This window comes from Trichomycterus rosablanca, chromosome 2 (genome assembly GCF_030014385.1).
Source record: "Trichomycterus rosablanca isolate fTriRos1 chromosome 2, fTriRos1.hap1, whole genome shotgun sequence".
Classification (NCBI taxonomy): Eukaryota; Metazoa; Chordata; class Actinopteri; order Siluriformes; family Trichomycteridae; genus Trichomycterus; species Trichomycterus rosablanca.
The window spans coordinates 59,149,194-59,160,333 of NC_085989.1; the positions used below are offsets into that span (position 1 = coordinate 59,149,194).

Below are 11,140 nucleotides of genomic sequence, written 5' to 3' on the forward strand. Positions count from 1 at the left end.
ATGATAGTCTGGTCCTGGCCGGGTGAAGTTTCAGAGAGAAAAATGGATGGGGGTTCGGTGGTGATAGGATCTCTGTGTTAGGGTAAATCTGGTAACGTTTCCTTCATGATGGTGTAGTCCTGGCTAGGTGAGGTTTAAGAAGGGGCTGGTGGGTTAGGTGGTGATAAGATCTTTTAACTAGAGTCGATCAGGTGTTGTTTCTCCATTAACTATTTCAAATGTTCTGAATGTTTTTATTATCACTATCCTGAGTTTTGTCCTTGTCTGGAGAAGCAGAAAGTGGGAGATAGATAAATTCTGCTAATTATTAAATAAATTCAAACATTTTTCACTTGATTCATTTTTTGCTGCATTAACATCTTTAATCTTGTGGAACACATCTCCTCCTGGTTGCTCCCTCCATTTCAGTGTGATGTTCTGTTCCACCCCATGTTCCTTCAGTTTCTGCTGGATCTGAGGAACAGAAGATGATTTTATTAGGAACTGATGCAGGATGATAAATTGATGTGATGTGTTTAGACTTAATACTAACTAATAGTATGGACATAGACAAGCTAGTAGTTTTACCACAAAACAACTTGTGTAAAAATGGTAGAAGAACTGAATCCAGCAGCAGATGATGATTACAGTACAGCCTGAGGATCAGAGCTTGATGGACACTGAGGTTCTTGGTGGAATAATGAGAAACTGAACATTATCAGTAGAACCCTGTAGAAAATGAGACCCACCTTCTCCAGGAGAGCTGCCTTCACTGCAGGATCGTTCATGTTCTGATCCGACTGAACCCTAAACTTCAGGATCTGGATCTGACCTGTTATAACTGTTCACACACACAAACACACTCAGTTTATTAAAAAGAATTACAATGAATCTAAATATGAGACTGAAAATAACTTGAACTCACTTCTATAACAGAAGAAAGGTTTGAGGTCTGAGCACCGAGCATCAGCAGCCTGAAAATTAGATAAGCAACGACAATCTTCACCTCCTAGGTAATTATCAGGTTGTCCAGACTTCCAGGTAATGTTGGTCGGGTTGGTCTGATCTAACCACTTCCAGGTGATCCTGGATAGACCAAACCAGGTCCAGCCAGAGACCATTCCAGATAGAAGAGAGTTTTCAGTTGAATCTCTTGCCCTGGCCAAGTCAGTGTGATACAGTCTGCAGTAACTCTGAGCATCAAACCAGGTCTTATAGTTATTGATGTAAACGTACCTGCTGGTACCAGTGTTCCTCTCTGTCAGATTTAAAAACACATTGTTAATCCTCCAGTAGTTCAGTTACACTGAACATCATTTCCAGTCTTTTAATTCAGGTTCTCTTCAATTTGAATTAAGTTAAGGTAAATGTAATTATTCACAAAGAAACAAAACCCTGTAGAACATCTGAAAATCTGTTTAGTCAAAATATACAGATACCAACGTAGGTGATGAACATGGTGATGTAGAAAGTTCTATAATATTTTGTATCATTGCCTTCTTATTTATCATTACTGATTATGATTAAGTAAAGCTGCTGCAGTCTGTGTGTTGGTATAAATAGAGCTAGTTTGACTGCAGTCATTAAAAAGTAAAAAATTACAACAGGAACAGTGGTCTCTCGTCCAGCTCAGGATTTCATGCTGCTTGATCGTTTGTTAACTAAAACATGCCCTCTCTGATGTGTTTTTACATGCACGTGGCAGTTTCATATGGGGCTCGGTCTTGTGTATGGAGAGTCACACATTGATCCCCATTACCCTTTATTACTGTGCAGGCACCACTGATCAGCCAGCAGAGGTCGTAATTGTTTCAGTCATGAGAAATCTCCTCTGGATGAGCCAATAATTTTTGGTGTAGGTGCCCAGCCTGTTGTTGGCAGAACTGAGATTTGAACTCGTAAGCTTGAGATATCAGCTCTGGATTGCTAGCGTGTTTAGCGTGTGCCTGCTGGTTTAATAAGTTTTTCCCTCCATGCAGAATTTCTTTAGCTGTGTGAGGTTTGAGGGGTTTCTTGCATGCACAGCCCATTTCAAATCACCCCACAGCATCTCAATAGGATTAAGATCCGGGCTTTGACTCGGCCATTCCAGAAGTCTCCACTTTTTTCTTTTGATTTATTCCTTGGTGGATTTACTGGACTATTTTGGCTCATTGTCATGTTGCATGGTCCACCTCCGCTTCAGCTTCAGTTTTTGGACATTTCCACCTCCATGCTTCACAGTTGGTATGAGGTTCTTCTGCTCTAATTCTGTATTTGGTTTGAGCCGAACATCTTCTGTTACTGTGCCCAAATAATTCAGCTTTGGAGTCATCTGTCCAGAGCACATTGTTCCCGAAGTCCTGGTCTTTGTCTCAGTGTTACTCTGGTAAACCTGATGTTTCCTCCTCACACACCTCCCATAAAAATGTGCAAACTTGTGCGTCTCTTTATGATGATAGATGCATGAACCTTGACTGTGGCAGGAGCTCCTGTAGGTCCCGTGATGACATTGTAGGATTATTGGAGACTTCCTTACGCATCTTGCGCTCTGCTCTTTGGCTGAACTTGCTAGGACGGCCTGACCTGACCACGTTAGCAGTTTTATTTACATGTTCTCCACTTGTAAATTATTTTTCTGGACACTGGAATGGCTAATTGGAATGGCTGATTTCTAATTGTTCTGAGATCTTTTTAAATCCCTATCTAAATCCCTTCCCATATTCATATTTATTTACAAGCTTCTTTCTGAAGACCTCAGAGAGCTCTTTAGATCTCACCATGGTGATAACACTCACTTCAACAATCAAGAGCAAACCAACTAATGTCTGAGGTTTAAATAAAACTCTAATGTTCTCTAACGATGCTCTAATCATTACAGCTGATGTGGTGACCTGATTGTGGTCCTAACATTTTCTTTACAATCAATTTCCATTTTTGTTCATTACAACTTATGTTTAAATGTTCAAAAAGACACAGGTTCTCATGGGGTGTCCTAGTTTTTTCACGGAATAGAATGTATTTTATCATTATTGTGAAAAAAACCTGATGGTGAGGAAACCATAACCACACACTTACCGTCATAGCACAGAAAGGGACGTGGGTTGGCACAGGCTGAATCCCCCCATTTTTTAAGTGCATTTATAACTGCACACTCTTCTTTGTTTCCCCAATTGTCCGGCTCACCAGGAGTCCAACTGGTAAAAGTTTCCAATGACTCATTCATGTAGGACCAGCACCAGTTATGTGATACTTTATACACTCCAAACCAGGCGTCACCATTGAACTGGTGTATCTGAGCTTCAGCTTGTAGTTTAACCATGTCAGCATCACTGTGGATGGTAGCCAGGTCGATGTGATTATCTCTGCAGTAAGTCTGAGCATCACTCCATGTTTTATTCTGCTGGATCAGGTAGTATTTATACTGGATGAGGGGGATGAAGGTGGTGACTCCTGTGGATGAGATTATGAAATTAATGTAAAAGATTGGTGGTAAGATTTGTTAAGTAAAATAAATCTTCTTCTGTATCAAAAAACTTGGATAAAACATCTAATCATGTACAGTGAGGAAAATAAGTATTTGATACACTGCCGATTTTCCCACCTACAAAGAATGGAGAGGCCTGTAATTTTTATCGTAGGAACACTTCAACTGTGAGAGACAGAATCTAAAAAAAAATCCAGATTATCACAGTGTATGATTTTTAAATAATTAATTTGCATTTTATCGCATTAAATAAGTATTTGATACAATGGAAAAACAGAAGTTAATATTTGGTACAGAAACCTTTACAGAGGTCAGACATTTCCTGTAGTTCTTGACCAAGTTTGCACACACTGCAGCAGGGATTTTGGCCCACTCCTCCATACAGATCTTCTCCAGATCTTTCAGGTTTTGGGGCTGTCGCTGAGCAACATTGAGTTTCAGCTTCCTCCAAAGATTTTCTATTGGGTTCAGGTCTGGAGACTGGCTAGGCCATTCCAGGACCTTGAAATGCTTCTTACGGAGCCACTCCTTCGTTGCCCTGGCTGTGTGTTTCGAGTCATTGTCATGCTGGAAGACCCAGCCATGACCCATCTTCAATGCTCTTACTGAGGGAAGGAGGTTGGCCAAAATCTCGCTATACATGACCCCATCCATCCTCCCTTCAATACGGTGCAGTCGTCCTGTCCCCTTTGCAGAAAAGTACCTCCAAAGTATGATGTTTCCACCCCCATGCTTCATGGTTGGGACGGTTGTACTCATCCTTCTTCTTCCTCCAAACATGGCGAGTGGAGTTGATACCAAAAAGCTCTATTTTGGTCTCATCTGACCACATGACCTTCTCCCATGCCTCCTCTGGATCATCCAGATGGTCATTGGTGATCTTCAAACAGGCCTGGACATGTGCTGGCATGAGCAGGGGGACCTTGCGTTTCCTGCAGGATTTTAATCCATGGCGGCGTAGTGTGTTACTAACGGTAATCTTTGAGACTGTGGTCCCAGCTCTCTTCAGGTCATTGACCAGGTCCTCCCGTGTGGTTCTGGGCTGATTCCTGACCTTTCTCAGGATCATCCTTACCCCACGAGGTGAGATCTTGCATGGAGCAGCAGACCGAGGAAGATCGACGGTCATCTTGTGTTTCTTCCATTTTCTAATAATTGTACCAACAGTTGTTGCCTTCTCACCAAGCTGCTTGCTGTTGTCCTGTAGCCCATCTCAGCCTTGTGCAGGTCTACAATTTTGTCCCTGGTGTCCTTAGACAGCTCTTTGGTCTTGGCCATGGTGGAGAGGTTTGAGTGTGATTGATTGAGTGTGTGGACAGGTGTCTTTTATACAGGTTATGAGTTCAAACAGGTGCAATAAATACAGGTAATGAGTGCAGAATAGGAGGAGCTTCTTAAAGAAAAACTAACAGGTCTGTGAGAGCCAGAATTCTTGCTGGTTGGTAGGTGATCAAATACTTATTTCATGCAATAAAATGCCAATTAATTATTTAAAAATCATACAATGTGATTATCTGGATTTTTTTTAGATTCTGTCTCTCACAGTTGAAGAGTCCCTACGATAAAAATTACAGGCCTCTCCATTCTTTGTAGGTGGGAAAACTAGCAAAATTGGCAGTGTATCAAATACTTATTTTCCCCACTGTACCATGACACACCCTGGTACTGACACACCCCCATACCATGACAGACCCTGGTACTGATACACCCCCATACCATGACACACCCTGGTACTGACACACCCCCATACCATGACAGACCCTGGTACTGATACACCCCCATACCATGACAGACCCTGGTACTGACACACCCCCATACCATGACAGACCCTGGTACTGACACACCCCCATACCATGACAGACCCTGGTACTGACACACCCCCATACCATGACAGACCCTGGTACTGATACACCCCCATGCCATGACAGACCCTGGTACTGACACACTCCCATACCATGACACACCCTGGTACTGACACACCCCCTTACCATTCCATTCAGAAGCGCTTCACATCTACAAAGACTAAGACTGGGTGCCCCAGCATCTGGTACAGCATTAGTCCAACATTAATTTGACAGTTCTGTTAACAAATGTCTTCTTTTGACTCCAGAGGAACAATCTCTTGAGGATCTTAAAAGACGAATTGTTGCGCTACATGAAGATGGCCAAGGCTACAAGAAGATTGCCAACACCCTGAAACTGAGCTGCAGCACAGTGGCCAAGATCATCCAGCGTTTTAAAAGAGCAGGGTCCACTCAGAACAGACCTCGCGTTGGTCGTCCAAAGAAGCTGAGTGCACGTGCTCAGCGTCACATCCAACTGCTGTCTTTGAAAGATAGGCGCAGGAGTGCTGTCAGCATTGCTGCAGAGATTGAAAAGGTGGGGGGTCAGCCTGTCAGTGCTCAGACCATACGCCGCACACTACATCCAATTGGTCTGCATGGCCGTCACCCCAGAAGGAAGCCTCTTCTGAAGTCTCTACACAAGAAAGCCCGCAAACAGTTTGCTGAAGACATGTCAACAAAGGACATGAATTACTGGAACCATGTCCTATGGTCTGATGAGACCAAGATTGATTTGTTTGATTCAGATGGTCTCAAGCATGTGTGGCGGCAATCAGGTGAGGAGTACAAAGATAAGTGTGTCATGCCTACAATCCCAATACTCTTGTCTGAATAGTGTGCAATTTGCAATCTGTCTACATATACAATTAACTATAATTCATTTCTTCATCCATTAAAGACATCATCTACAACACATTCCTTCACTCACTCATCAATCTACTTTACACTATCACCACCAATAGGTCCACACCTCATCATCATACTTTTGATCATGTAGTTATAAATGTATTAATCAGTGGAACCAGGTGATTTTATTTTTCTCAGAGTAAAAACTAACACACCTACCTGTAAGAAACAAGAGGAGGATCAGAACCTGCTTCATCACTGAAAAGTTACTGGAGAACTGAAGAACCGCAGGCGTTTTACTGAACGTTACAGCTGAAATAAAATTACATTAAAAAGGCAATGTGAATAATCCCACCTTATACAAAATATCAGTAGGTAGTGAAGGGTAGAGATAGATAAAGTGTTAATGTATATATAATAATAGTACAAGGTAAACGGTAGAGATAGATAAAATGTTAATGTGTATGAAAATATTAGTAGGTAGTAAACAGTGGAGATATATTAAGTATTAATGTGTATATAATATCAGTAGGTAGTGAACGGTAGAGATAGATAAAATGTTAATGTGTATATAATATCAGTAGATAGTGAACGGTAGAGATAGACAAAGTGTTAATGTGTATAAAATATTAGTAGGTAGTGAACGGTAGAGATAGATTAAGTGTTAATGTGTATAAAATATTAGTAGGTAGTGAACGGTAGAGATAGATAAAGTGTTAAAGTGTATATAAAATCAGTAGGTAGTGCATGGTAGAGATAAATAAAGTGTTAATGTGTATATAATATTAGAAATATATGAAAAAAAGTGTTAATGTTTCAGATGTGTAGGTTAGAACTAGTTTCTATACCCAGATTACCTTAGATAAAGTGTTAATGTGTATAAAATATCAGTAGGTAGTGAACGGTAGAGATAGATAAAGTGATAATGTGTATAAAATATTAGTAGGTAGTGAACGGTAGAAATAGATTAAGTGTTAATGTGCATAAAATATCAGTAGGTAGTGAACGGTAGAGATAGATTAAGTGTTAATGTGTATAAAATATTAGTAGGTAGTGAACGGTAGAGATGAATAAAGTTTTAATGTGTATATATTATTAGTAGGAAGTGAACGGTAGAGATAGATAAAGTGTTAATGTGATTATAATATCAGTGGGTACTGAACGGTAGAGATAGATGAAATGTTAATGTGTATATAATATCAGTAGGTAGTGAACGGTAGAGATAAATGAAGTGTTAATGTGTATATAATATTAGAAATATATAAAAAAAGAAAGTGTTAATGTTTCAGATGTGTAGGTTAGAACTAGTTTCTATACCCAGATTACCCTAGATAAAGTGTTAAAGTGTATAAATTATTAGTAGGTAGTGAATGGTAGAGATAGATAAAGTGTTAAAGTGTATATAAAATCAGTAGGTAGTGCACGGTAGAGATAAATAAAGTGTTAATGTGTATATAATATTATATATATATAAAAAAAGTGTTAATGTTTCAGATGTGTAGGTTAGAACTAGTTTATATACCCAGATTACCCTAGATAAAGTGTTAATGTGTATAAAATATCAGTAGGTAGTGAACGGTAGAGATAGATAAAGTGATAATGTGTATAAAATATTAGTAGGTAGTGAACGGTAGAGATAGATTAAGTGTTAATGTGCATAAAATATCAGTAGGTAGTGAACGGTAGAGATAGATTAAGTGTTAATGTGTATAAAATATTAGTAGGTAGTGAACGGTAGAGATGGATAAAGTTTTAATGTGTATATATTATTAGTAGGAAGTGAACGGTAGAGATAGATAAAGTGTTAATGTGATTATAATATCAGTAGGTACTGAACGGTAGAGATAGATGAAATGTTAATGTGTATATAATATCAGTAGGTAGTGAACGGTAGAGATAAATGAAGTGTTAATGTGTATAAAATATTAGTAGGTAGTGAACGGTAGAGATAGATAAAGTGTTAAAGTGTATATAAAATCAGTAGGTAGTGCATGGTAGAGATAAATAAAGTGTTAATGTGTATATAATATTAGAAATATATAAAAAAAAGTGTTAATGTTTCAGATGTGTAGGTTAGAACTAGTTTCTATACCCAGATTACCTTAGATAAAGTGTTAATGTGTATAAAATATCAGTAGGTAGTGAACGGTAGAGATAGATAAAGTGATAATGTGTATAAAATATTAGTAGGTAGTGAACGGTAGAAATAGATTAAGTGTTAATGTGCATAAAATATCAGTAGGTAGTGAACGGTAGAGATAGATTAAGTGTTAATGTGTATAAAATATTAGTAGGTAGTGAACGGTAGAGATGGATAAAGTTTTAATGTGTATATATTTTTAGTAGGAAGTGAACGGTAGAGATAGATAAAGTGTTAATGTGATTATAATATCAGTGGGTACTGAACGGTAGAGATAGATGAAATGTTAATGTGTATATAATATCAGTAGGTAGTGAACGGTAGAGATAAATGAAGTGTTAATGTGTATATAATATTAGAAATATATAAAAAAAGAAAGTGTTAATGTTTCAGATGTGTAGGTTAGAACTAGTTTCTATACCCAGATTACCCTAGATAAAGTGTTAAAGTGTATAAATTATTAGTAGGTAGTGAACGGTAGAGATCGATAAAGTGTTAAAGTGTATATAAAATCAGTAGGTAGTGCACGGTAATAATAAATAAAGTGTTAATGTGTATATAATATTATAAATATATAAAAAAAGTGTTAATGTTTCAGATGTGTAGGTTAGAACTAGTTTATATACCCAGATTACCCTAGATAAAGTGTTAATGTGTATAAAATATCAGTAGGTAGTGAACGGTAGAGATAGATAAAGTGATAATGTGTATAAAATATTAGTAGGTAGTGAACGGTAGAGATAGATTAAGTGTTAATGTGCATAAAATATCAGTAGGTAGTGAACGGTAGAGATAGATTAAGTGTTAATGTGTATAAAATATTAGTAGGTAGTGAACGGTAGAGATGGATAAAGTTTTAATGTGTATATATTATTAGTAGGAAGTGAACGGTAGAGATAGATAAAGTGTTAATGTGATTATAATATCAGTAGGTACTGAACGGTAGAGATAGATGAAATGTTAATGTGTATATAATATCAGTAGGTAGTGAACGGTAGAGATAAATGAAGTGTTAATGTGTATATAATATTAGAAATATATAAAAAAAGAAAGTGTTAATGTTTCAGATGTGTAGGTTAGAACTAGTTTCTATACCCAGATTACCCTAGATAAAGTTTTAATGTGTAAAAATATTAGTAGGTAGTGAACGGTAGAGATCGAGAAAGTGTTAATGTGTATATAATATCAGTAGAAAGTGAACGGTAGAAATAGATAAAGTGTTAATGTGTATGAAATATCAGTAGAAAGTGAACGGTAGAGATAGATAAAGTGTTAATGTGTAAAAATATTAGTAGGTAGTGAACGGTAGAGATAGATGAAGTGTTAATGTGTATAAAATATTAGTAGGTAGTGAACGGTAGAGATAGATTAAGTGTTAATGTGCATAAAATATCAGTAGGAAGTGAATTGTAGAGATAGATTAAGTGTTAATGTGTATAAAATATTGGTAGGTAGTGAACGGTAGAGATAGATTAAGTGTTAATGTGTATAAAATATTAGTAGGTAGTGAATAGTAGAGATAGATAAAGTGTTATTGTGTATATAATATCAGTAGGTATTGAACGGTAGAGATAGATTAAGTGTTAATGTGTATAAAATATTGGTAGGTAGTGAACGGTAGAGATAGATTAAGTGTTAATGTGTATAAAATATTAGTAGGTAGTGAATGGTAGAGATAGATTAAGTGTTAATGTGTATATAATATTAGAAATATATATAAAAATAAAGTGTTAATGTTTCAGATGTGTAGGTTAGAACTAGTTTCTATACCCATATTACTCTAGATAAAGTGTTAATGTGTAAAAATATCAGTAGGTAGTGAACGGTAGAGATAGATTAAGTGTTAATGTGTATAAAATATTAGTAGGTAGTGAACGGTAGAGATGGATAAAGTTTTAATGTGTATATATTATTAGTAGGAAGTGAACGGTAGAGATAGATAAAGTGTTAATGTGATTATAATATCAGTAGGTACTGAACGGTAGAGATAGATGAAATGTTAATGTGTATATAATATCAGTAGGTAGTGAACGGTAGAGATAAATGAAGTGTTAATGTGTATATAATATTAGAAATATATAAAAAAAGAAAGTGTTAATGTTTCAGATGTGTAGGTTAGAACTACTTTCTATACCCAGATTACCCTAGATAAAGTTTTAATGTGTAAAAATATTAGTAGGTAGTGAACGGTAGAGATCGAGAAAGTGTTAATGTGTATATAATATCAGTAGAAAGTGAACGGTAGAAATAGATAAAGTGTTAATGTGTATGAAATATCAGTATAAAGTGAACGGTAGAGATAGATAAAGTGTTAATGTGTATAAAATATTAGTAGGTAGAGAACGGTAGAGATAGATTAAGTGTTAATGTGCATAAAATATCAGTAGGTAGTGAACGGTAGAGATAGATAAAGTGTTAATGTGTATAAAATATTAGTAGGTAGTGAATGGTAGAGATATATAAAGTGTTTTTGTGTATATAATATCAGTAGGTATTGAACGGTAGAGATAGATTAAGTGTTAATGTGTATATAATATTAGAAATATATAAAAAATAAAGTGTTAATGTTTCAGATGTGTAGGTTAGAACTAGTTTCTATACCCATATTACTCTAGATAAAGTGTTAATGTGTAAAAATATTAGTAGGTAGTGAACGGTAGAGATAGATAAAGTGTTAATGTGTATAAAATATTAGTAGGTAGTGAACGGTAGAGATAGATTAAGTGTTAATGTGCATAAAATATCAGTAGGAAGTGAATTGTAGAGATAGATTAAGTGTTAATGTGTATAAAATATTGGTAGGTATTGAACGGTAGAGATAGATTAAGTGTTAATGTGTATATAATATTAGAAATATATAAAAAA

The 11,140-nt window shown here is 36.5% G+C and overlaps 1 protein-coding gene across 1 annotated transcript in view; it reads right to left on the bottom strand.

The window, feature by feature from the left end:
• LOC134302915 (zinc finger protein ZFP2-like) overlaps positions 1 to 4,176 on the bottom strand; it is a 46,036-nt gene extending 41,860 nt beyond the window's left edge. Inside the window, exons 1-5 of the mRNA XM_062988169.1 lie at positions 4,149 to 4,176; positions 3,238 to 3,411; positions 986 to 1,237; positions 729 to 820; positions 358 to 453 (exon numbers count right to left, since the gene is read on the bottom strand). Of these exons, the coding sequence (XP_062844239.1) occupies positions 358 to 453; positions 729 to 820; positions 986 to 1,237; positions 3,238 to 3,411; positions 4,149 to 4,176 (642 nt within the window). The remainder of the gene's footprint in view (positions 1 to 357; positions 454 to 728; positions 821 to 985; positions 1,238 to 3,237; positions 3,412 to 4,148) is intronic.
• Between the last annotated feature and the right edge of the window lie 6,964 nt (positions 4,177 to 11,140).